Source organism: Polypterus senegalus, chromosome 14 (genome assembly GCF_016835505.1).
Source record: "Polypterus senegalus isolate Bchr_013 chromosome 14, ASM1683550v1, whole genome shotgun sequence".
Lineage (NCBI taxonomy): Eukaryota > Metazoa > Chordata > Cladistia > Polypteriformes > Polypteridae > Polypterus > Polypterus senegalus.
Window position 1 is genome coordinate 101,403,284 of NC_053167.1, and position 27,309 is coordinate 101,430,592.

The window sequence follows — 27,309 nt, forward strand, 5'->3', positions numbered from 1 at the left end:
ATCCAGATTATTAATATGGAATTAAATACATATTTGCGAAACCACACTAAACCAGGAAATACAAAGAAGCATTGTTCATGATTCCAAACCAGCAATTGTACAATTCAGTCATACACAAAAAAGAACAATTTCTTCACTTATGAGTGGAAAAAAGTGATAGTTATCAGAGAAACAGTGTAGATGACACTAGCACTTGGACAGCAATGACAAAAGGGTCAACATTACAAATATTTTCTTTTTTACCATAACCCATTATGCAGATAAACTCGGGCAACATCTGGTACTTCTGCTAGTTAAGTATAAAGTCTTGGATATCACAAGGAAAGCAATTAAGGCAATTTGCAGACACACTGCTAACATTGAGTCTAAGAATTTGGAAATTATGAGGATTCCCAAGTTGGCTTATTTTGCCAGTCTAAAGGCTATAATGACCAGGGTTTAGATTCCAAAGGTGATACAGTTAATTTCCTAGAAGGGTAATAATATTTGGGCCGTACATAAAGAAACTGAACCTTGTGAGACAAGAAGACAGGTGTCACAGAGTTAATATACATTTTGCTGGACTGACTAAGGGGCTTTTTTCCAAATGGTTTCCCACATTGAGTGGATAACTACTTTGGACATCATCCACCCATCTCACATTAAGAGGTGATCCAAGCCAGGCCATCTCCCTCTCCTTTAATTTTATTTCTTAATGTTTCCACACATCAGACCTACTGTATCAACATATTACTTATTTTAGATTGCTTGTCTCTATGCTGATCTGCTTCTAGATTCCAAATTAGATTTGTCATTTCTAAAACTCCTAAGTCATATTATACCATCTTAAGTTATAACAGTAATTGGCTAAAATCTTCCTTCAAACTGCTTCACCTCCCTAATCAGTCAGTCTTATCTTCAAATGCCAATCCTATTAGTGACCACTTTAAATAGCTGAGAATTGATATATTGTCTTACATGTATGAGGTTTTCACTGTTAATTTTCTCCAACTCCTTCCAGATATCAAGCCTTTAGACCTATTGCGGGCTAATATTTCCTTATTTTTCTTTTTATAAATCTGTATTATTAACTTTGTATGTGCAATGATGACCTCCTTCCCTCCTCCTCTTTACTAGATGTAGATCTGTTCTGTGCTATCCAGATTTATTTGGAATTTTAGGATACCCAGATTGAAATACTGTGCCCCAATGTGCTGTAGAGGTGATGCAGGTGTCTCCCTACCAGATGTCGAACTGTAGCACTGTGCTTATGGGCTGAATCTAGTTCAATACTGGTTAAACTCTCCAATCCATCCAGCCTGGTTGCCTCTTCAGTACTCAGTTACTCTCTTCCATAAATTAAAATCACTAAATATGCCTTACTGATTGATTGTTTTCTTTTCTTTCTTAGGAACAGGAAAATGTTTTACTTTATCTGTCCACTTCTACTTCAGTTGGCCCCAATTTCTCTTCCCGTGTACTTCCATTCCCATCACTCTTCTGCCCAGATATTCACTGTCTCTTCATTTCATGTCCTTACCACTTTAACATATTTTCTGTACTTTCTTAGGTATTTTTCGTACTTTTGTCGTACCTGTGATCGCCACAGTCCTTATTCTGCCCTTCTTTGTAAATCCACATATCCATTTCATCCTTTGCATTTCTGACACATCCAATTTCTACTCATGCACTCCCTTTAATGCTCATGTCTCTGCTCCTTAAATCATTGATTGCAGTATAAATGTAATGGTATTTGGACGTTCCAGCTTATGGTGAGTCACTATAGGGCCTAACCTGCACAATGAAAGCATTCCAAGCAACTCCATAAACAGGTGATTGAAAAGCACAAGGAAATATCACAAGTCATGGAATATTCCTTGGAATCCAGTTGAATTAATCATTAATTCCTTTACTGCCCATGTCTCAGCGGTCTTAAAAACCTTACCTTTGACCTTCATCCTAATTCTTTAATTGCATGATACTTTGAATACCTTCTTCCAGTTGTCGCATGCGCACTACATTCTGTGGGTTATCTCTACTCCCAATTCTTCATCTTGGAATACAGTCTAATCTTAATGAATGTGATTAATGAATACTCAATGGCAGAAAAGATTTAATAAGAGGATTTAATAAATATACTGCTCAAAAAATGGAAAGCGCATTTATGTATTTCCCTCAATTTGTTACCTTTTGAAGAAGTCTGTAATATGCTAGTAGTGTTGCACGGTATAGTACAAGTTAAGTCAAGTCAAGTTGGGGAGCATGTAGTGGTACAGTGTGTTGCCAACTCCGGATCCCGGTTTGCAACCCCCAGGCAGACACGAGGTCTTGTGCTACCCTCCGGAAATGACCCTCTATCTGCCGCAGCCAGGTGTTACGTGAGCGACCCCTTGGCCTGGTCCAGCCACTTGGGTCCCCAACATTGAGGATCTTACGAGCTGAATCACCCTCGGGGAAACGCGCCACATGGCCGTAGTGCCGTAACTGACACTCCCTCACAATGCAGGTAATGTGCCTCATTCAGGACTCCATGAGCAACCGCTCATTTGACACAAAGTCAAACCAATGGTTCACAAGGATTTTGTCCGGAGAGGCACAGTACCAAAGGAGTCCAGTCTTCCTCTCAGGTCACTGGATATCGTCCATGTCTTGCAACCATATAACAAGACAGGAAGCAGTATAGTACCAGTAATTAAAATGTACTAAATTTTTCAAATGGTGCTATACCAGTATTATGCAAGATTTGGTAACATTGCTATATGAAAATATGACTGAAATTGTTTTCAGCTGCCTTTACTGAAAAGAAGGCTATGTGTTGTTAACAAAATCATGGATGGCAAGGAGATGGTGTGCTGATTCTATGCATCTTGCAAATCACATTAGCTGAGCTTTGTTACCTACACCTCGATTTTGTTTATTAAAAAAAACCAAAAGAGGTGGAAATGGTTGACAACACTAGTCATCCACAAGCAGATAATAAACAGGGCAGTCAAAGTAAAATTTGGCAATACTTTGCTTACAAGGCATATGATAATGTTGAACCTGAAGATATTAGAGTGACTACTAACGGTCTTACAAATCTTGTCTCACAAAAAGGAGGCAAAATATTCTGTACACTTGTTTAATTATATATACTGTACAGGTGCTAGTCATAAAATTAGAATGACAAAGTTGATTTATTTGAGTAATTCCATTCAAAAAGTGAAACTTGTATATTAGATTCATTACACACAGACTGATGTATTTCAAATGTTTATTTCTTTTAATTTTGATGATTATAACTGACAACTAATGAAAGTCCCAAATTCAGTATCTCGGAAAATTAGAATATTGTGAAAAGGTTCAATATTGAAGACACCTGGTGCCACACACTAATCAGCTAATTAACTCAAAACACCTGCAAAAGCCTTTCAATGGTCTCTCAGTCTAGTTCTGTAGGCTACACAATCATGGGGAAGACTGCTGACTTGACAGTTGTCCAAAAGACGACCATTGACACCTTGCACATGGAGGGCAAGACACAAAAGGTCATTGCTAAAGCGGCTGGCTGTTCACAGAGCTCTGTGTCCAAGCACATTAATAGAGAGGCAAAGGGAAGGACAAGATGTGGTAGAAAAAGTGTACAAGCAATAGGGATAACCACACCCTGGAGAGGATTGTGAAACAAAACCCATTCAAAACTGTGGGGGAGATTCACAAAGAGTGGACTGCAGCTGGAGTCAGTGCTTCAAGAACCACCACGCACAGACGTATGCAAGACATGGGTTTCAGCTGTCGCATTCCTTGTGTCAAGCCACTCTTGAACAAGAGATAGCGTCAGAAGCGTCTCGACTGGACTGCTGCTGAGTGCTCCAAAGTTATGTTCTCTGATGAAAGTAAATTTTGTATTTCCTTTGGAAATCAAGGTCCCAGAGTCTGGAGGAAGAGAGGAGAGGCACAGAATCCTCGTTGCTTGAGGTCCAGTGTAAAGTTTCCACAGTCAGTGATGGTTTGGGGTGCCATGTCATCTGCTGGTGTTGGTCCATTGTGTTTTCTGAGGTCCAAGGTCAACGCAGCCGTCTACCAGGAAGTTTTAGAGCACTTCATGCTTCCTGCTGCTGACGAACTTTATGGAGATGCAGATTTCATTTTCCAACAGGACCTGGCACCTGCACACAGTTCCAAAGCTACCAGTACCTGTTTTAAGGACCATGGTATCCCTGTTCTTGATTGGCCAGCAAACTCGCCTGACCTTAACCCCATAGAAAATCTATGGGGTATTGTGAAGAGAAAGATGCAATACGCCAGACCCAACAATTCAGAAGAGCTGAAGGCCACTATCAGAGCAACATGGGCTCTCATAACACCTGAGCAGTGCCACAGACTGATCGACTCCATGCCACGCCGCATTGCTGCAGTAATCCAGGCCAAAGGAGCCCCAACTAAATATTGAGTGCTGTACATGCTCATACTTTTCATGTTCATACCTTTCAGTTGGCCAACATTTCTAAAAATCCTTTTTTTGCATTGGTCTTAATTGATATTCTAATTTTCCGAGATACTGAATTTGGGACTTTCATTAGTTGTCAGTTATAATCATCAAAATTAAAAGAAATAAACATTTGAAATACATCAGTCTGTGTGTAATGAATGAATCTAATATACAAGTTTCACTTTTTGAATGGAATTACTGAAATAAATCAACTTTGTCATGATATTCTAATTTTATGACCAGCACCTGTATATCAAAAAACTAAGACAGTATTAATGTTCATAGATTGTCTAAATTGCAGTTTTCAAATTAGTTCCCCTGTGGCTTCAGGCCTTCATCCCAACCATTTTCTTTTTTAAGTGGTCTCTTCTATTAATTAAGTAAGCTATCATTTTCCAGTTTTCATGCTTTCTTTTAGATTCTACAGAAATTACAAATTGGTGGATGAAACTAGCATGTACATGTGAAACAGACCTGCCTGCATTGTACTTCTCCCCAGTGGATTTACCTTTACGACACTAGGCACTGAAAGTATTTTGCCCTCTCAGGGCTGCCGTAGTTTAGAAGAGACGAGCTCTTCAGGTTTTCGTTTATTTGAGAAAGCAAGCATAAAGAAGATTTGCAGTTGATGTTGTCTTGGGAACAACTTTAAATAAAGTTGAAATATTGATCAGACCTACCTACTCTGCTTCTTTATTTCTTTAATGAGCAACAACAAAGTGAACACATGGAAACTTAGCACATGTGTGTAAGATAGGGATGAATTATTTCCTTTTATCTTGCTCTTGTCATATTTTGCTCTTTGTTAATGCTCTGGTTATTTAAGCTATTATTTGCTAATAATCAGACAAGTGGATAGCACTGAAGTAGCTGGTGCCCTTTAGCATTCAGTGTCCCTTAGACCCATGTCAACTGTGCTGATTGTGAATTCTCAGTTCATCTTGCATTTAATTTTTTGAAAAATTCAGAGTTATTAGTTATTTACGTTGGTTTCATTTTTGTATCAGTTCTGAGGTGCCAAAGCTGGTATCAGTACCAAAGTCAAAATTTTAGTATCATTCCTAATATAAGGCATTTTTAAAGTCATATTGAAATAATTTGGAGATTGTAGAAAGTGATAGGCTGTTGAGTTTAAAAATGCTAAAAACAAAAAAAAAAAAATCTCCATGTTCTGACACTGTTGATTAGATTTATGTGTCAATGGCTGGATTTTGACCACATGTGTGCCATCATATAAAAAATATGAATGGACTAACCTTACTAACTTAACTGCAACTTAGGTCCATGAGCTTGTTTCACAAAGTGTCTCTAAAAGTCAGGATTGAAAGTCAGCTTTCTATCCTGGATGTGTTATTGGAGAGTAAGCTCAGGTTTAGGTAGGAGAGTTTCTGCTTCCCTACTTTGAAAAAACAACTTAAATATGGTGTGTGATTACAGTAGGGTGTACACTATAAGTTACACTGAAATTGATTATCATGCGTTACCTCATGAGAGGCAACCTATCAGGAGTCAAGGTGCAGTATGCCAATAGGTTCAAAATTTTACATGTTGGAAAGCAAGGAATTATGGTACAAGCATCCCCTCTGAAACATTCTCCATAAATGAGGTACTTCGGTCACAGCTGTAACTATAATATAGAAGAAGTGCTCATGTTCCTTTAATCTTTGTTTTTCTTCTTCTAAAGATCTTGTTAAGTTCTCTGAATAAAGCTGTTCACTTTCTTCATGCCAGGCTATAGCAGTAGAATGCTTAGGAGACCGGATGAGTTCATTTGCAGGTTAATTGTTGTAAGGCAGTCTTGGTCAGCGGAAAGTAAAGCTAAGTGTTTATTTGTAGATCAAATTACCTCTTGTACAGAAAATGGAAAGGGCTGCAGATTGTTTTGCTTTTACAGTAATGGATTTTGGAAAAGGAAATGAATCAAGCACTTTGCTGGATAGTTTGTGCAATCATTTCTTGGGTCTCTCTACAATCACTTGAAACATCCAATAAACATAAAATTAGATGATTTTTTTCCTATGTGGTATAAATACGTAAATTTACGTTTAGCATTTCACATTTAATACTCTTGGTAATATGCGGTGTGGCTTTGTTGTTACTTGGTAGATGCTTTTCATTCAAATGAAATTGTACTTGAAAAAAGAAATAAAATCAGGCAATTAAAATGAAGCTACTTGTATTGTTTCATATTAAGGGAAGAGAAAAAGCTTTGAAGTATTCACAATCTATTCATTTCAAGTTTCCATACAGTATACGGTATAGCTCTGTTCACAACATGTTAGCTTAGTGCACTGCATAGATTGCTGAAATGCAAAATAACACCAAAGTTTTGAAAACGAAACAGCAAAAAAATATAGAAACATGCTGTTTCAAACCTGACATTTATGCCAGGTGGCAATAAAGAAAAAACTGAGTGAAACTTTGGAGTACACAAAGGAAAGTGAAATAGTCATGCATCAGTAATTGGAGGCATTGGATACTATAGCCACAGAAAGAAAATGCTAGCCATTGATATAACAAACAGTCATGCTGCTTGGACAGCCTGTGCAGGCTGGGAGTGCAACCTTGATTTTAAATGCCAAGGTCCAACATTTTTAATTTACTGCACCTCCATGATGGCAAAATAGTGCGGCAGTAATTTAAAATAATGTATCATACATGACGTTATTGTAGCTTCCTGTTATTTAGTCTGTATTTATATACCTCATTAATGTTGCTAATCAAACTCGATCAAAGCTTTTTTTTGCAATGAATGAACTTTTTTTTTGATACTTTCAGAAAAATTCTAAAAAATGTCTGTGCCTAGTAGGTAAAAGTATAGCTGCTGTATAACAGTTCCGAATGCCCACTCATATTTTCGAATCCTGACACCTTTGGAGGCAGAGTGAAAAATCTGCTGTGTACTAAAAGCTCTAGACACAAAGAAATCCAATGTAAGCTTAAAGACTACAGCTTTAGCAATGGAGGCAATAATGTGCTCTCTATCCAGTCCCTCTGCTGATTTATAATACATTTTGAGCCTTTGCTTGAGAAACTCTTATTCATTAAGCTGTTGTGACATCATTAATGTTACAATTATAGCTGCTTCATAAACAGCTTGCTAATTAAAGGAAGTATTGATGTATGACTTCCAAAGAGTGCCTTTGTATTTTGAACACTAATAGATACAACATGTGAAAAATGTGGGGACTTTTAAAGAGACATCTCTAAATGTCATCCTCACTGCCTTGACACTCACCATTAAATCTAAATATTATTTTGTCATTTAAATTATTTGAATAATCTGATTTTGCACATAGTAGATCTACCTTTGATAGCTTTCTTCTGAAAGAACAAGGCATGCAGCATGAGACGATGAGAGTTCATGACCATTTAAAGAGGACTCCAGCAACTGACATGAGCCAGGAATGCCCGCAAGAGGGTACAGCTCATCTTTGGCACACATTAGTCCAAGCCCTCGACAAGGTGGATAATCCTAGCAGATACTCTTAATTTTGGGCTTGCTCATTATGAAATCTTGAATTTATGGGAAATATTTCAAAGAAAGTTATAGTCTGGTTACCTACAATGTACAGTACACCTTGTTGACTGTGCAGCATTGTCACTATAACTGTTTTTCTTGCTTCATGGTCTATTGAAACACACAACAGATTCTCATAATGTATGTAATTTACCCAGGGGCCATTCAGGAAAAGTCTCTAGTGATTAAATAGTATTTGTTTTAGACTTTTAAGTCGTTTGTAAATTGTTAAAATTTAGCTGACCTCTTCCGGGAAACCGCACACATGTAGAGAAAAAAAATTAGGAGTGAATAGAAGCAGACAAAACACTAGTGGTTGAAACGGCCATAGTCAGAATATGGACAAAGACAAAGAATCATACAACAATGCCACAAGCACAAAACAGAAATATGAAGCCAGGATACAAAAGTAATTGTTCCACACACTAAAATCATTTTGGAGGTGCCTTTTACCTTCCACGGTTCTAAAGCACAACTCGTGTGAGCTCATGACCTACAAAATGTTTGTGGATATGTAAGGTATTATTGTTCAGGTTTGTTAGGAGAAGAGAACTCAAAAGCATGGATACCTACTCAGCATGTGGTCATCTTATAAATGTGAGACCTCCATGCCAAGAGAATGGCAATTAGGAATCACAATCTTAAGCAATATTGCTGTGGTCATTCAAAGACTGCCACAAAATGACTACAGTATGACAATACAAAGAAACATAATGTGACATTATTAGAAAAAATGTTTAAATTATAAGTAACAAGAAAACCCGGACCAAAAGTGAAAGAAAAAAGATCTCAGGAAGCCTAAACCCCACATTCAAACCAGCAGTGGCAAATAGTTAGTACCTTGATATTTCCACTATTCTGTTCCTGTTTCCATCGTAAGGAATGTAATTTGATTCTGTTATTTACTTCTTACACTATTACCCACTTGCTATAATCAATTTTGTGCCAGGCAGTGCTTTGTTATCACCATAATAGTAAGAAATAGAAGTGGTCAGAAGCCATGCAAGCCTTTATTGGAGGAAAGCAATTCTGCTTGCTTCCTTTCAGCAGTAGAAGAAGAGTCTTTAATGCAGTCCTGGTTCCATATTGTTTTACTAAGCATAACTCACTTGGCTTCATGGCCTATAGAATGTTTGTGGATATGTAAGGTATTGTTGTTCATCTTTGTTGATTTATTGGGGTGACAAGTGAGTAAAAACTACAAAGACCAAGCCTATGAAAAGCAGTAGGTTCCTTGCACAGATATCCCTACTAAATTCAGTGGTGGAAGGATGGCCCTACCCTAGAGAAACTTGCTATATACTGTACATAACTTAATAATTCCCGGATTACTTTTGCAGCTTGTACTGTAAATCATGCAAACATTTGAAAGTGGATGGTAATTTGTAAAGGATTATGGATCCTTCAGAGTCCCATATTCAGCCCTGGGTTCCATACCGTTGACAGAACACAGCTCATGTGGGTTCATGGCCTATTGAATATTTCTGGTGTCACACACGTGTGCATGGAAGGCAGCTAAAGGGCTTGAGTGAAGGCAGTTGTGACGCATGCCGGGATGTGGCAGAGTGCCCTGACTCTTTTTCTCCCTTTCCGGTAGACCATTCCTGGGAGATTCCACCTGGCTCTCTTGACGTCACTTCCGGGACCGAGCCAATGGAAGTAGACCTTACCAGCTCTGGCCCCTCTGACACCACGTCTGGGCTTGATCCAATAAATGAAGAACACATGCCCGATCCTTATGACCTCACTTCCTGTCTTCCCCTTTAAAAGCCTGACCTTTTCCCTCAGTCTCGTTCTGGACTCAGTTGGATGCACATTAGTGCTGTGTATTTGATAAAAACGACTTTGCAGCCAGGATACCATATTACACGGGTGGCTGCCCCATACCTTTACCTGTTTATGTCTCATTCTTGTGACACAGGACATATAAAGAATTATTGTAAGCTTTTATTGGTTTCTTGGGGCTACCATGAACAAGTTCAATTGAAAAGACCAAACCCAAAAAAAGCAAAGGATCATTGTACAAATGTCGAACTGATTTTGAGATAGAGGGATTGCTTGCTATATACATAGTTTATTAATTTCGCTGATTACTTTTGCAACTCGGGCTGTCACCCATGCAAACATTTTGAAGTGGGTGGTGATTTCCGAAGGATAGTGGATCACTTTTTGTAACTGGCATTCCTTGTGTATATTATTCATATAAACCAAAGGCTTTGTGCATGGTGGAACAGAGAAAAATGATGAGAGGGCCAGTGCCTTCCCTGTGTCCTGATTGAGTACCGCCTACTGGTGGTCTCAGAGAATGGCACCACCTCCACTTCTTGGTGGTCTCAACATGAACCCCAGCCAGGGGAGAAATGCTGGCTGAATGATGACACCCCAGCCCTGTCTTCATGTATCCTTTGTCTTACTCATTTGTCCTGGTGGGTAACTTGGTGGCACCCAGATGAGAAATGGTTCCAGTTTTGTGGGGTTCAAAGGTTGTGGGAGCTCTCTAGGTAGTGTAGCCTAGTAGCTGATGCATTCAACATAAAACAGCAAGGTTGCTTTTTTCAATTCCCATTGGCAGATTCACTCCATCACCCTAAACCAGTTATTTAACCCATCTGAATTCAACTCTGTTATTTATATTTATGATTTCACAGCGCTGTACTTTTAATGTCTAGGGATGGTGTTCACTGTAGAAAGATGTTTTATAACACTTGGTTGAATGTTCAACCATTCCCAGACCAGTCTAGAGATGTAATCTCCCCATGTCTTGGATCTGACCGTTGGTATTCTGTTAGTGATTTTGAGCTCCAGGGGACATCCTTACATGATGAATGGTTATAAATGGTGATTTTAATCATTTATTCTGTACTTTCATTTTCAATAATGTCACAAAAATGAAATGTATGTCTGTATTTAATAGTGCAACAAGTCACATCCACCAACAGATTCATCTGACACGCGTGTTGTAGTAGTGTGACCTTTAGTGGTGATTACTTTACAGTGTAAAATGGAAATGTTAAAAACGCTGAAGCTCTTACAGAGCCGAGTAGTACATAACTTCGGAGTGCAAATTTTTTTTTTTGCTTTTCTATTTTATATTATAAAATGAAAACAGTGAGCTGAAACTCTGAATGAGAACTGCTCTGGCTCTCTATAAATCAGGTTGTAATAAGCAAAACAGAGTGCTGTATATGGGAATAGATTGCTGTGTATATTTTGCCGACAGACTTCCATTTTGCTATAAGAAACTTACTTTATTCAACCTGCGGGTAAGCTGCCTTTCACATTTGTTTATAGCCATCACTAAATGGATACATTCTTTTTATATGGTGAACAGCTCATTTTTTCTTGCCCATTGAAGTTTACGTTGTCCGTAGGCTAACTAAACTGGGCCCATGGCACCTCTACTCTATGGCAGTATCTGAATTATTTAGTAAAGAATTAAAATTGAAGGAAAAAATGAAGACACAGAAAACATATACATATTATGTTTATTATATAACTCAAGTTGTCTGTCTGTTTGCCTAATGCAAGGTATATGAAATGTAAGCCACTAGGGGGCAAACTGCCATCCTAACCCCCAGATACAGACAGGCAGGACACAGGTTCACTCAACACCAGTGTTTATTTACAGTTTGTGCACACATTACCCACACAGCAATATACCAATATACAGTCCATTCCCTTCCTTGACGCCAGTCCATCTGCCTCCACTCTTCCTCAGGCTTTGTCCACTGCCTCCTCCTGACTCTGACCACTGAATGGAGTGAGGTGGATGCTCTTATTCAGGTCCCGGGAGTGTTCCAGGTGGTTCATCACTATTATCTGGAAACACTCCCAGGTGTGCTGGCGGTTTTCTACAGGGCTCTGCAGCTCCCCATGGCAGCCCCCACAGAACCCAACAGGGCTTCACCAAACTCCAGTTCCCGACATGCCCTGCGGGAATCCCTGGGGTCACAGTCGCCCAGGAGGGCTGCCCACTAGTGTCCCAGGGGTGGTATTGCCTCATCAATGCCCTTTCCCCTGGTCCTTCCACCCTGCTGGTCCCAGCCAGGTAGTGGCCGTGGCCGTCCATCACAGAGGTTACAGCTTATAATCTAGGGCATCTCTGACCATTCTGGTGACATTTTTTGGTAATAGTTTTCCTGCCCAGTTCAGCGACATCCTAGCTTTCCTGTTCTTCCACCCTTCAATATGACCTAGAATGATGTTGTAAATGCACTGTATTTTAGCCATTCTTTACTTGAATACAGTATAAGAAGTCTGATATATTTTATGCTTCCTTTTGTTGTCCTAGAACCTAGAACTTGAATTTGCTAAATACACCTGTCAGTAAAACTGCAGATTGACTGGGTGCCACCAGAGGGCATGTGTGAGTGCAGATTGCACAAAGGTTACTAAACTTCTTTTAAAGGTACCATACTGTCCTTGACTATAATGGTTCAGCCAGATTATCTTTAGTCTGCACCAATTATTTACGAGTAATCATTGGAGATATGTGGCTGCCATTCTTTTATATTTTCATGGTTCCACCATCCTTCCCTCCTAATGATTTTGCTTCTTTCTTCTCTTCAAAAGTCACCAACATCCAAAAACAGTTTCAAGACACCAAGCCTTCTATTTTGTCCTTCTCTGCTGTAAATCACTCAGAAATGTCTGACCTGCTCTGTAACCACAGATCCACTACCTACACACTGGACCCCATCCCTTCATTTTTTTTTTCAGTCCATCTCTCCTTCCTTGATCCCATACATCTCCTCTCTTTTCAATGCCTCACAGAGCTCTGTAAAAGTGATAGCATGACAAGGGTTTAGTTTATCCAATCTTGAATAAAGTGTGGAGATTTAAGCACCGCTGCTCATTATGGCGTCAGATGCCATGCTTTTCCAGAGACTTGCAGGAGAATCGTCAGAACATAGGCATCGAAATCTGAAAGTGCAGGTGCCCAAACAAAACAAAACAGCATCATAATATATTAAAAAAAGAAAGAGATATAACAATCAGTCAGTCAGTCATTGTTCAACCCGCTATATCCTAACACAGGGTCACGGGGGTCTGCTGGAGCCAATCCCAGCCAGGGATATAACAATAAAATACATTTTGAAATGAACTCTACAAAGTAAAATCAACCTAACAACATTTTAAAGTCTCATATTTGTATTGTATTGTAAATGCTCATCCATCCATCTGTCCCATTTCTGTTTATTCCCACTTTCAGTTATCAACCCTGTGTGCTATATACCATTTACATTTTGTGGAGCCTTTTGCTGATTTATGTATTTTTTTTATTACATATGCTTCCTGTTGGATTCGTTATATTCATTTGATCATACTGGCCTTATAATGAGAAACCTTCCCTGCAACAATGCAACACATTGTCTGTTATCAAAACTACATGTAAAGTGGCCTAACTTGATTTAACTCTTCATGTTTTATTAACTATCAGTAATTAAATGCACACAGTGCCACACATGGTATTGTCAGCCAGGTTTTTCAGTGAATTGTGACCACTGTGCCTTACTTGTGAGTAACTTTAAATCCCCTTGACTTCTGACCAAACCTAAAGATTATTTTCAGGGTCAGGGCTGCCCCCCTTTGGCAGCAGCAGATTGGAGAGCTCCTTCTAGCGGCCGCCGATATTCTTGCAATAGCACTCAAAGGTCTTGGTTGCTTGTCAACTGCCTTTTTCGTCAAGCAATCAGATGTATGCACTTTTATAAGCATCCAAAAAGACTCATGCTAAACAGAGAATACAAATAATTTTCAAAACCGCTTAAGGGATTTGTAGATGTATCTGTTTTTATTCATCATTTTTATGGAACGACAATATTTTTTAAGACTTTATACTGTGCAACACATTTCTTTTTGCATGTAACAGTATTCAGATTAACTTTATATCTCCAGTAAAAATGCTTTTCCTTTTATTTATGTATTTATTTTTATTTTCAAAGCCCAATTTCAAGACCTATGTATTCAACATGACAGAATACACCTGTGTCAAGTGTATTAAGAGTCATGTGACATGTATTTAGTAATTGCAGATTCAGAGGAGGCCAGAAGGTTGGACAAGAATGAACTACTCTTGTGAAGCCTGTTTCAAGGATAAAGAAAGGCTATTGAGGTTGAATAGAATGGAAATAAAAGATAGATTACTAATTAGGGTCATTAAAAAGATGAAAAGACTGTTTTTCCTTTATTTTTTAAAGGGCTTTTTAACATTGGATGAAATGTTTTGAGGAAGAGTCTAGGAATATGTTACAAACAGCACTGGAAATGAGCTTGAATTGAATGTTGAGAATATGGCTGATATTTTATTTTTATTTTATGTTTTGGCCCAAATCTTCACTAAGAGATACTTATTAAATGTTAATATTGTTCACTGTATTGCAATCTAGACATAGTGAAATATTGAAAAAGAATCAAAATGATCAACACAGACCTTTTTTACATAATTATTTTTTTTATTCTGCTTAACTTTTACAGTCACTACAAGGCACAACCGTGCTCGACAATCCTCAGCTTCCTCTATTTTTCTCACCCATTGACATGGTTGATATTAGCGTAGAAATGGCAGGGCTGAAATTTCCAAACCCCTTTGGCCTGGCAAGCGCTCCACCAACAACAAGCACAGCTATGATCCGAAGAGCTTTTGAACAGGGCTGGGGATTTGCTCTCACCAAGACGTTCTCCCTTGACAAGGTAATAAAAGTTCATACTTCTTAGCTGATCACCATTAAATTTTGTTATTGCCTTTTGCCAACAACTTTTGGTAAATGTTATTTTAATAGCAATTGCATTTTAAAAATGATAAAGTCTTAAAATTTGCTTTTTACTTGATATATACTGTATGTGTTATAATTCTACAAACTCTGTTACTTTTATCTAAAATTATACAACTGTTTGATCTAAAAAACAAGCTTACTCTGCATGAAAACATGAGATTAATACTTTTTCTCAGCTATCACTATAAACTACATGGGTAAAATTAACACCTATAACATAATTTATTGCGTGGAGTATACCTTTAAAGCAGTGGCTCTTACACTTTTTTTCCCTTGTGACCCAATTTTGCCTATTTTATGTCTTCACGACCCATCAACTCCGTGCAACAGCAACTGATCATCGCGCCTTTCCATCAAACATCGTCCTTCTCCTCTTGGAGAATCGCAACCACCATTGTCCAGGGAGAGGAGTGTACCACATGGAAAATTGCCATCAACAATCATCCTTGGGTTGGGATGGTTGGGTGGGTCCTCCCTGAAGTATCGCTGATAGCCGAAGTCATGGGAGTTTGGTCAGCCATGCAGGCAGCAACCCATCAAAACCCTTTCTGCAAACCATTTGCGATCCTTTCTCATTCAATTCAGTTATAATTTATGGCTCAGCAAGACCAATAGTTTAGGAAACACTGCTTTAAAGTATCTAGGAAACCAGTTTAAGAAGAAAATGAAAGACTGCTTTATATCAAGTTCTACAACACTGTTTACTACAATGGGTTGCAATGAGATAAAAATACTATACTATACTGCACTACTTACATAGAAGGTACCATAGCTGGGGCAAACATTTGTTTAGCAATGATTGTTCTGTAAATAACTATTGCCTAAAGCCATGGTACAGCTGCTTGTCCAGGATCTTCATGCATTTTTAAAAATTTCCTTAAAAAACAAAAAGACATTCAGATCTTAAATGACTACTGTAAACTCTTATTATTCACATTTTTTGCCATTTCTACCATATCTGTGCTACTTTGTCTGTCAATTTTTAACTCCCTATTTTCATTAAGCAAATGTTTGTAGGATTTTTAATTAAGTTTTATTCTTTGGCCTGTTAAATGCAGGATTTTGGTAATGCAATCTGAAAATTTTTGCAACTTATGTATTAAACCATTTTGCGTATTTCATCCTTTTGTCTGGCTCATTAGATATGCACTTTAACTATTGTATGCTATAATTGATCCATCCATCCATTAGTAGAACTTACATATCAAGTTTAAGAGTTGAAGGGAGGCAGAGTTCAATCCCACCAGTCCCCTACAGAACAATGAACTGCTTTTCTTTCCATTCACAAATTCAGAGTGCCGTATGCATTTACAGATACTGTATGTTCATTAATTAAAATCAAACATAGCACACCACACAGGTTAAACAGACTCAATCATGTTTATAGACTTTTGAGATATTTGTTTTTCAAACCTACCTATTCCAATACTTTATGCTTTGATTATATTTTGCAGAAGATTAATTGGGATTAATCAGCTCTGTTTGGCTATTGTGTTGGGCTCTGTTGGACTGAATGGCCTATTTTTGTCATTCTTTCCTCATGTAATACGGAAATGCAGTGACCGGATTTCTAACGTGGTAGCAGGCAATGCAGACTGTAGATGAGGCATCAAACTTGTCACAGTATCACACACCTTAATATCAAATGAATTTAGAGCCACCAATTGGCCTAACCTAATGTGTTTGGATGCAACAAAGAAGTAGGAGAACCTGCAGAATATGTACAGGAACACTGAGAAAATGTGGAGATTCCACACAAGTAGTGACCGCACTACTTTTTACTTTAATTTCACCCTTTTCTTGTGGGGCCATAAGTAATTCTCGAACCAGAGTGCACATTTGAGGACAACTCGTTAAAATGTTTGTGGTGATTAGAGGTGAAATTTGCTGCTGTTAAGTTTAAATCCACAGGGTGTCTTCCTAAGAACCCTTTCCCAGTTTCCTTTAGTCCATGCACTTTAATCGTATTAGACAAATACATAAAGTAACTATGAAAAATCAGGGAAAGAGGAAAAACAAAATAAACAAAAGACTTGACAATGAAAATAATAGAAAGCCAAAATAGTTATTATCAATTCAGAAGCTCAGTAGCACAAGGTAATGGAAAATTAATGATTAAATTGTATATTGTAATGAGCACGGAGACAGAAGAGACGGGCAGATAGACGTAGACCACTGCAGTTACTTCTGCCTGCTTAGATATCTTTTTCTCGTTTTGATTGTTGCATCGCTATATGGCATATCAACAGCAAACAGAGTGATAAGCACTGTGGTCTGCTGGAGTGTCCGAGATGTAGGCACTGTACATATTTAGTGGTTTGGGTGTTTTGAGTGCTAAAATCTGCATCTCCTGTGACACTCCTTTATCATCTCCTTTAATTGCGATCCTTTTCACTACCTTTTTATGGGGCGTATTACCTTAAAATTCAAATTTTGCCATTCATATTTTCAGAAGCATAGCTGCCAGTTCTGTTAATCTCACATCGACTCCAACACAGAAAGCTCACACAACACCTGTGACAACAAACAGTGTAGTTTACTTGTTACCAGTACTCCATTGATGCCTTCCAATGCCAAAGTATAATCTGATTTTACAAAAATGTTTTTCCTTTTAACTGGTTATGCTTATTTTTAATGAATCCAATGTGTTCTCTGCACACACAACGCACATTGATATGTTTAGTATGAGCCTTTTCAGGAATCTTTTTGGCTGTAGCCAGTTTATTAGAATCAAAAGCTTGCTCTATCAGACGATGTTCACAAGAACGTTACTCTTTGCAGTTCAAAATCACCACCCCTACTTTGAGTTCCGTCTTCATGATGTGTTGGATTGTTTTTGAAATGTAACATTGAGCCGCCTAGTTGTTCCTACCCATTTTTAAGCACAATTCACTCACGGTTGTCACCAGACTTATACGTCTGGTTCTCTGAGACTATTTTAAGAGTTTAGAGATGGAACACAAAGGTATTAATAATTATACCATATCTTAATATTTATCTTTTCTATTTTTATGTCTTATACTATGAATACTTAAACTTAAACCTGTAATAGTAATTATATCATTAAATCGGAATACCAATGAATGGTAACACATCAAGATTGGCCATTTGGTGCAATAAACAGAAGGTATAAAGAAGCCTTTAATCTTGAAAACTCTGGAAGAATGTGCACATCAGTTAATGTGGTTTATTGTAAAAGACACCAGAGATGGGTTCTTGTGTGGAAAATAACACAATTTAGAAACAAGGATGATTCTGTGTTGGATGCTTTGGATTCATGTTCAACGCAACAATGATAATGCATGGCAACTGCTGTTGCAGGTTAATTTTTTTCTTTTCATTTAACACAATAGTTTTAATTAGATCAAACAGTGCCTTTAAGCACAAACTATTTTTACTAAAGATATTTACTGGAAAGCAATGAAATTTTCTCAAAGGAGAAGAAGTATAATGTGGATGATGCAGTGTGTTAAGATGCAGTACTTCACATAAATTCACAAAAACCGGTAAAATATTTAATAGAAGATTAACATAGTTATATAAAAGGTGATTGAAGAAATGTGTGATTTTATTAGGAAACCATTTTTTTGGAAAGTTGGCAGGTCTAAGGCTTTACATTGATTTGTATAGCTCTTAATCAGTTCCAATTCTATGTGATCAATCAGTCAGTTAATTGGAAGTTAATTCCAAGTAAGCATGCAGTCAGAGGTTAATCTTTTTAATTGAATTCTCCATTTGAAGAAAGTTTTTAGCCTTACCATTCTGTATTCATTCACTTTACAGATTCTAAAATGCTCTAGGATGTGTATTTTGCTTTTTGAATGAGTTTATTAAAACTGTTCTTAATTAATTGCTAGTCAGGGAGCAACTAACACTTCATTTACACCTGTGGCTGCTATTCCAGCTCTTTTAAAGCTGAAAGCAGATAAAAAGGCTGTTACTAATTAGTTGTTTTGAAGAAGACCCAGCATGGAAACATCATTTCTACCTGTATTTTTGTTTTCATTGGTATTGTTTTACTAATTTTCAGATGGCGTGTAAGATATGGTAGTCGATTTATTCTTATGTTCAGGTTTCTTCCAGCTCTCTCTTGCCTTGTTTTCTGTTTTTTGCTTTTTCAGGCTTAAATTACGTATTGTTAGACAAAAGTGTTTGAAGGTATCCTGCAGCTGTTACTGAATAATTCCAAAATTAATTTATACCTTCTTGTGTAGTGATAGAGAGAAAATCTTACACCATTTCCCTACAATGCTACCATTAAATAAACACTAAGTACTACCGACTAATCAGAATTTCAGTGGATTAGCACTTCGAATATAGTGCAGGAGACACTAGAAAGTCAAAATGTTGTCAATTACACACTTAAAATATATTTTTCAAATATCCCTACACTTGAAAATTAACTCTCAAAATGTTTGATACTAAGATTTTAAATATTATGTAGTGACACTGTGTTCATGCTTTAAACAGTTGTGTCTTAAATTTAATCTTTCATCAGATTTTTTATTTACTCATGCAAGATAAAGAGTTTTCCAAAAATAAACCATGCTCATCTTTACCTTATACTGTAGCCATAGGTGATTTTAGACAGGGCCAACATGGTCCAGTGTCCCTGTAGAACCGGCCGTGGCCCCTGTGCTGAAGAGATAAAATTTTAATTAATTACTTACGGTGATGTTCTATGCCCCCATGAAAAAACACTGGCCCCACCCTGGCCCCCCTGGTAAATTTGATCTGGAACCACCACTGACTGTAACAGTTCCAATTTGTAGCCATGACAAATTATAGGTGGTATATCCAAACTCTGTTGCTGTGCACTTCTGTTGGTTGGTTTGGCTTTGTTGTGATTGGTCAGTTTGGCTTTGGTGACACAATGAAAGAAGAAGCATGAGTGTAAAATGCATGAAAAGGAGTAACACTGTATGAGGCGTGCTGAGTGAGTCACCTTCAAAGACAGCAAGAATAAAACCAGACAGGAGGTGAGAAAGGTATCTCAAAAATAATGACAGAGTCTAAGAAGCAGGCTTTACAGGAATTTGCTTGAGAGAGGGAGCACACATTAAGAGACGTTCACACACACAAATAGAGAGGAAAGGAGCTGAAGGTACACACAGGGCATTAGAATAGGAAAAATTCTATTACCTGTTTTTGACAGACAGCATGGCTAGTAACAAAAAATCTATATTTGTTCTTATAATTGGCTGTTCAGTTTCCTCTCAACTTACCTTTTGAAACTGTCCCTGAATCTACTGGCCAATGGCCCTGTACCATTGACCAAAATGAGGCGTGAGAAAAGCAACTGTGTAGATTGGCTGAAATCTTTAATGATATTGTGTGCCTTTTTATGTAGGAGGTGTTGTATGTCTTTCTAATGGACTAGCTGAAATACCGAGGGCTGCCCGGGAGGAAAATAAAGTGTTTTTTTTTTTAATTGTTTGAGAAAAATATAATAAAAAAAACCACACAACTTTAAAAATAAAAATAAATTAACAAACAAAGAAGACTCACTAATGTGCTTGTCTTCCGGTCTTGTATGTATGTTATCATCAAGTTGACGCTCGGAACCGGCCAACTCTATTTAATTTCAAAAGCAATAGGAGCACTGTGCTGCTCAAACATAAAGAATGCTGGCAGTCACATCCAGTTCACCTTCTGGTGGTCATTCCGAGTGTCACCTGGATGATAAAAGGCATACAAGACCACAAGATCACCCCCCATCCTACCCAGAAGGGGGTGGGTTACGGCTGATTTCGCCCTACAGTATTTTTAGTTGAACAATCAGAAACATGTGTACCTATTTTCATGAAAATTGCTCCAGACATTCGGAAGTGATGCTGGACCATACATACATACACACATACATTGACTTTTATACAGTATATATTGACTAGCTGAAATACCCAGTGTTGCCCAGGAGGAAAATAAAGTGTTTTTTTTTTTTTTTAATTATTTGAAAAAAATATAATAATAAAAAAAAAAAAACACAACTTTAAAAATAAAAATAAATTAACATACAGTGAAGACTCACTAATAATGTGCTTGTCTTGCAGTATTGTATGTAAGTGATGCTGGAACATACGTACATATATATATATACATACATACACATACACACATACATTGACTTTTATATATATATAGACAGATAACATTTCACCTTCACTAAGTACATGCAAAATATGATGTATCTCAATTCAAAATTTTACTTTACACACACACACACTTTTTTACTCATTTTATCTAAAATGTATCTGAAAAGACCAGGTATCTTCTTCCATAGGTAATGTATTTTGGGATTGTGCTCTGCTCAGATCTTATTGGAATAAAATCTTTTTTGTTTATCAGACTTGGATTCTCAATATTTCCTTGCCATCTAACACTTCTGTTTAGAGCAATACCCAATCTTCTGTGATGTCTGACACTACAATGCGAGTATGTTGTCTTATTTTCTTTAAATGGGCGAATCCTAGTTCATCTAAAATAATGAAATAGCAAAAGGATTTCATTCGTTACTTAAAATGAAAAAAATGTAGATTAGCTTTATCAGAAAAAAAATCCATCCATCCATTTCCTAACCCACTGAATCCGAATAGGGTCACGGGGGTCTGCTGGAGCCAATCCCAGCCAACACAGGGCACAAGGCAGGAACCAATCCTGGGCAGGGTGCCAACCAACTGCAGGACACACACAAACACACCCAGCACACACCAGGGCCAATTTAGAATCGCCAATCCACCTAACCTGCATGTCTTTGGATTGTGGGAGAAACCGAGTGCCCGGAGGAAACCCACACAGACACGGGGAGAACATGCAAACTCCACGCAGGGAGGACCCGGGAAGTGAACCCAGGTCTCCTAACTGCCAGGCAGCAGCACTACCACTGCGCCATCGTGCCGCCCCAGAAAAAAAATGCAAAAGTTATTTTCAATCCAGAAGGCATTTTTTAATTTTAATTTTATCCACAATTGAGTATGCTAAACCATTGGCAACCTTTTTCGCATATATCAGTATTGCTGAGTGATTGTTTCATGTTAAAATCTTTTTTGTCACTGTTCTCTGTACATGAAACATTGGTAGGTTATTTCCACATTGTAGTAACCAAAAAACAATATATTATAGTTATAAAGGTTTATTTATATGTCACATTTGGGTCATCTTATTCATATTTCAGCACTCTCAGCCTAACATTCAAGATGGCTAATTTACATATGTAATTGTTGCTGCTTTAATGTTCAAAATTCTAAGCCTGGAAAAACTATCAGAAATCTCCAGCTTCTATTTCACATTTATAAATGTTCCTTCTTTTTAGATGTATTTTTCTGTTGTCTCAAAAAAGCAGACACAAGAGTCATCAAAAGGTTTGGGGCAGCCACCCGTATAATATTCCCTGGCTGCACTGGTATGTTCACCATGGAGTTCAAAACAGAACTCATTAGGTTAGTCAAATATGCCGGCTTTAAAGGCCCGGACGTGGCGTCATCAAAAGGGCCAGAACAGAAAGTCTCTTCAGTCATTGGTTCTTCACCGAAAGTGACGCCTTCCAAAGGCTCCAGAAGTGACGTCATTAGTACCAGGCAGAATTTCCCGTGAATGGTCTTCCAGAAAAGTGAGAGAAAAGGTTAGTGCACTCCGCCACCCACAGGTCTGGCGTGGAATTACTCTCATTTAGACCCTTTAGCTGCCTCCCATACGCACGTTTGTGACACTATTTACAAGTTTTAAAGAGTTGCTAGAACAGACATTGTAGCCGGATGGCACCAGCCCACCAGGGGTTTCACACAAAGGCCCATAAAACCCAACAATGGTAGCTGCAGATTTCCATTTATTTTTTATTTAGTGCACTTCTCATTTCAAAGCTCAAAACTCTCCTTATATTTGGAAAAATAATATGTTTGATGTCTCAACTTATAAGGTACAGAGGGTGTACATCTATTCCTTTCTGGACCCATCAGAGGATGTCAGAAGCATATGGTAAAATGGCACTCTTTGGTGTGTTGCCACTTGTTCAGAGGCCTAAATAAACCTGAATGGAGGAACATCGTTTAAAGGGTAAGAAGCTAAATATAATAAATGTCCTGTAAAAAAAAAAAGGTGTACTTGGAGACTTTAATCAATTGTGAATAGACAGGAAAACATCAGCCTACTAGGAACCTAACATTTGTTTTCGAAGCAAAATCATGAATTGTTTATTAAGGCTATTAGAATTCTTTTGTTTTAATTTAAGTACTAATTCTGGTGCTGTGAAAATTAATCAGCAACATCTGTTTGTTCAGTAGTTGCTGACATTCCTTGATTAGAGAATCCAGACATGAGAACAGGAGCAGTTTTAAAACCAAGAAAAAAAAAAAAAAAAAGAAAAGAAATCTTTGGAAGCTCATTCAGGATTTTCAAACACACAAGTTGCAGATACACGTTGGACTCAAATCTTTATTTGCTCTAATTTCTCTTGACCTGTATAAACAGCACCTGTCAGATACAGCACTGCTTATTAAAGTGCCCTTGTGCACAAATTAAACTGTGGACCTGATGCACGTGGAGGCCAGGCTGCCAGACGCTTCTGGATTTTAATGGAATATTTAACCTTTTAGTTGGACAGCCTCCTTTGCTAATCCAAAAGGTCAGATTTGTTTTTCCAATCATATAAGCAATCTATATAGATAGAAGTCTGTGCAGATTTGTAGATTTTAGGTAATAATTGTAATAAAACAATGCTAAACATTATTAGACATTCCAGTTTGATAAAATGTTTAACCTGCCCACCTCTGTGAGGTTTGCTACTTAAAAAATTAATTACAACAAGTTATATATATATATATATATATATATATATATATATATATATATATATATATATATATATATATATATATATATATATATATATATGTTGTACTAAATTCAGAAAGAGAAAAGAGAGTGTTAGAGAGAAATCACCCTATAAGCAATCTTATAAAATATTAACATTTTAAATACACTTCTGATGAAGTGCAGCTCGCCTTACTTGCATACAATACAAAAATTAAATGTTTACCAGGGGAGTTGAGTAAGAATTAGAACCCTGCCTGAACATCTGCTTGAAATTCTATTATCCCATCCTGCAGACACTGCTGCTCCCTGGCTGATCTGGGAGATTGACAGTTGAATATTACACTGATTTGGGCTCAAATATGCTTATGTGAACTTTGTTTCTTTTTTAAGAATTTACTACATGTGTGCTTCTCGCCAGCTTTTATTTTTTTTCCTTCTTCTTCTTCTTCGTCTTTAATCTTGACATTTGTAGATGCCAGATTGGGGTCTAATATACTGTTGCAGTGATAGGCTGTCAGCTTGGAGTGAAATACCAGCTGATATCTCAGTAAACAGAAATCATATTATTCTTTATTGTCTGCTCTGTGTGAAAGACTGTATGGGCTTTCTTTAGGGAGATAGATAAATAACCTCTTAATGTCAAATACGAATGAACAGGCTGCATTCTGCTACCATTATACTTAAACATGAGGGACTTCTTTTAATATCCTGCTCGCCAGCACATAGCAGTGAGAAGTGTGGATGGTATTATGGGCTGCTTTGTTTATTGAAATTCATTGGATGGCTGCTGCTTCTTTTTTTTTGTGTGTGGAATGATATATTTTTGAAATACATAAAGAGATTGTTATGGTAATAATTAATACCCTTTAAGGAGCAAATAAATGTGTCAAATTCAGTATAATTCCATTACAAGACGGGGCGGAGTGTGTGTGAGTGTGTGAATAATATATACCAGTTTACAAGCAGAGTAGCGCTACTCTTTTTTTTCTTCCTTTTCCATTCTCAGAACTGAAATTAAGAAGAAAAGGAATGGAACGTTTTTTCCTCAATCTGCCTTAATAAAACAAATATCATATATGATGTATAACATGGAAAAATACTGCCTATTTTGAAGCCATAATGCTTGAGTGGGAGATGTTGTTGATCTTTGGGGCACAGAAAAACAGTGGTATCGAGTGGTGATTGATAAATTTAGTTCCTGGATAATTAGAAATCCTGAAGATCTATTTTTGTACAGCAGATCCAACCAAGAAAATCAGGCAATCTTTGATAGATCAGGCCACAGGGGCCCAATTAGCACTTTGACTGATATGTTGGAGATTAATCACCGTGCCATGTCACAGCCTTAAAAGACCTTTGGTTTATAGCATTAAAGTAAAAATTTTGAAATTACATCTTTAATTGTTAATGAGAGTAAAGTACTTTATCCAGACCAATATGAAAGATAATTTGAAGACCGTTCCATGAATTTTCCAGTAATTTACATTTTATTAAATTTTTATCTTGCATCTCATTAAATTAATTTCCACTAGGGTCTTCTTGTACAGTAGAATCATTACATTATCAGCCATTTTCCACCAGCAAGGCTCAAAGTGCACATGTATTAAAATGCTAATCAAAACCCGACCCTAACAGATGGGTAAATAGACCTTATCTCTCTAGTGCTCGCCAAAGAAAGTGTCTGTTTAGAAGTAAACTCTTCTGTAAAATCATTAACATTCACTCCTATTCTGTTTCAATTTAATGTACATCACAGACTTCTGGAAAAAGACTGATTTTTATTTTTAATTTTATAACATATCTGAGTAATTGAAGTAATTAACGTCCTCAATACTTTTACCTCCTGATACAAACCATAAATCTTAGGCCTTAGGTGACAGATTATCTTTTGTGCAATTAACATTTTGGATCATTCATCCATCTATCCATCCATCCTCTTAACCCACATATCCAGGGCAGGATTACAGGGCAGCTGAAGCCTATCCCACCGGTCTTTGAGCACAAGGCAGGAGCAACACCTGAGGTCTCATTTGTAAAAGTTTTCATTGATCTGAGCATGAAAACATTTGAATGCCAGAAAAAGTATGCAGCAAAATAATAATAAAAATGAAAGTTATAAAACCGTCTCTAAACTAATTTACCATTTATAAATCACAATCATCTTGTAAATGAATGTACCTTGAATTCTGTTTGATGTCAACTCTTTTAATGGCCGTTCTTTTCAATTTCTGTTGACGGGGCTTGACACATCGGTTACTTCATATGCATATTTTACGGTTCATATTATCACAAATATTTTGTAAGTACATATAACAAATAACAACAACCCCTCAAATACATACTGGAATTACTAAAAAAAGAAGAACATCAGACTTGGCTAAACATAAGGGAGCAGTCATTTTAAAGATGTATTGTCATAGTCACGAAGGAGCCCCTGTAGCGCTTCTTGCTACACTCCTGTTGTGTAATTTGTTGGCTGAAAGTACTCAGTGTTAATGTGTCAGAAAGTGAATCCTTATTCATAACAGACTTCAGTTTTGTCTTCATTCTCTCCTCTGTCCCTGCCTCCAGTGGGTTGAAAGTGAGTCCATAACTCTGCCTGTCTTCCTAATTAGCCTGTTGATTTAGTGGGCCTCTCTTATAGTGATGTTACCAGCCCAGCACACCACTGCATAAAAAATCGCAGAGATGTAGACGATGTGAAGGACATCACTACTCACATGAAGAGAGCACGGTCTTTAAAGAAAAAAGAATCTGCTCTACCTTTCCTTATGTAGTTCCTCTGTATTATAAGACCAGTCCAGCCTGTCTATGATGCGGACTCTCAAGTACTTGTAGCAGAGTGGATAGTTCACTCTTCAATCCTATCCATCCATCCATTATCTAACCCGCTGAATCCGAACACAGGGTCACGGGGGTCTGCTGGAGCCAATCCCAGCCAACACAGGGCACAAGGCAGGAACCAATCCTGGGCAGGGCGCCAACCCACCGCAGGACACACACAATCACACCCACACACCAAGCACACACTAGGGCCAATTTAGAATTGCCAATCCACCTAACCTGCATGTCTTTGGATTGTGGGAGGAAACTGGAGCGCCCGGAGGAAACCCGAGACACGGGAGAACATGCAAACTCCACGCAGGGAGGACCCAGGAAGCGAACCCGGGTCTCCTAACTGCGAGGCAGCAGCGCTACCACTGCGCCACCATGCCACCCCTCTTCAATCCTATCACAATATTATAAAAGATATGCTATTAGTACTTCATGTTCAAGTGTTAAATCCATCCATGACAATAAAAAATGGAAGCAACCACCTCAGAGCACACAAACCACTAACCATGAACACTAAACAATTTTATATCTAAGATATACAGTATTGTCATTGACGCTTCTTTTAACCCCATCCCCACATTATACAGGGCGTTGAAATACTAAAAGAAAATCTAATGCAGTGAGGAAGATATAATCCATAATGAGGGCATGTAATAGATATAAATAGTTTAATGAAGGAATAAAAAAATACTTTTTTTCTGAGTAGATTTTGTGCAAGTCTTTCCAACACCTTTGAAAATTATTATCTAAACAAGTAAAATTATGTCAATATCTATACATTTTGGTGAATGATACCTTCGTCATCATCACCACCATCATCTTAATCATCATTGTCATGAAAGCTGCAGGCATTTGTCAGCTATATCTTTTATGGCTTGTTTTCACCTCCTGTTGGTTGTTGAATTTCACAAGATGTTGAG

The 27,309-nt window shown here is 37.6% G+C and overlaps 1 protein-coding gene across 3 annotated transcripts in view; it reads left to right on the forward strand.

Annotated features, from left to right (window-relative positions):
• The window catches only part of LOC120514913 (dihydropyrimidine dehydrogenase [NADP(+)]-like), a 1,294,590-nt gene that overhangs the window by 722,562 nt on the left and 544,719 nt on the right, over positions 1-27,309 (forward strand). For all 3 annotated transcript variants that reach the window (XM_039735551.1, XM_039735552.1, XM_039735553.1), the window contains one exon: positions 14,448-14,663. In XM_039735551.1, the coding sequence (XP_039591485.1) occupies positions 14,448-14,663 (216 nt within the window). The remainder of the gene's footprint in view (positions 1-14,447; positions 14,664-27,309) is intronic.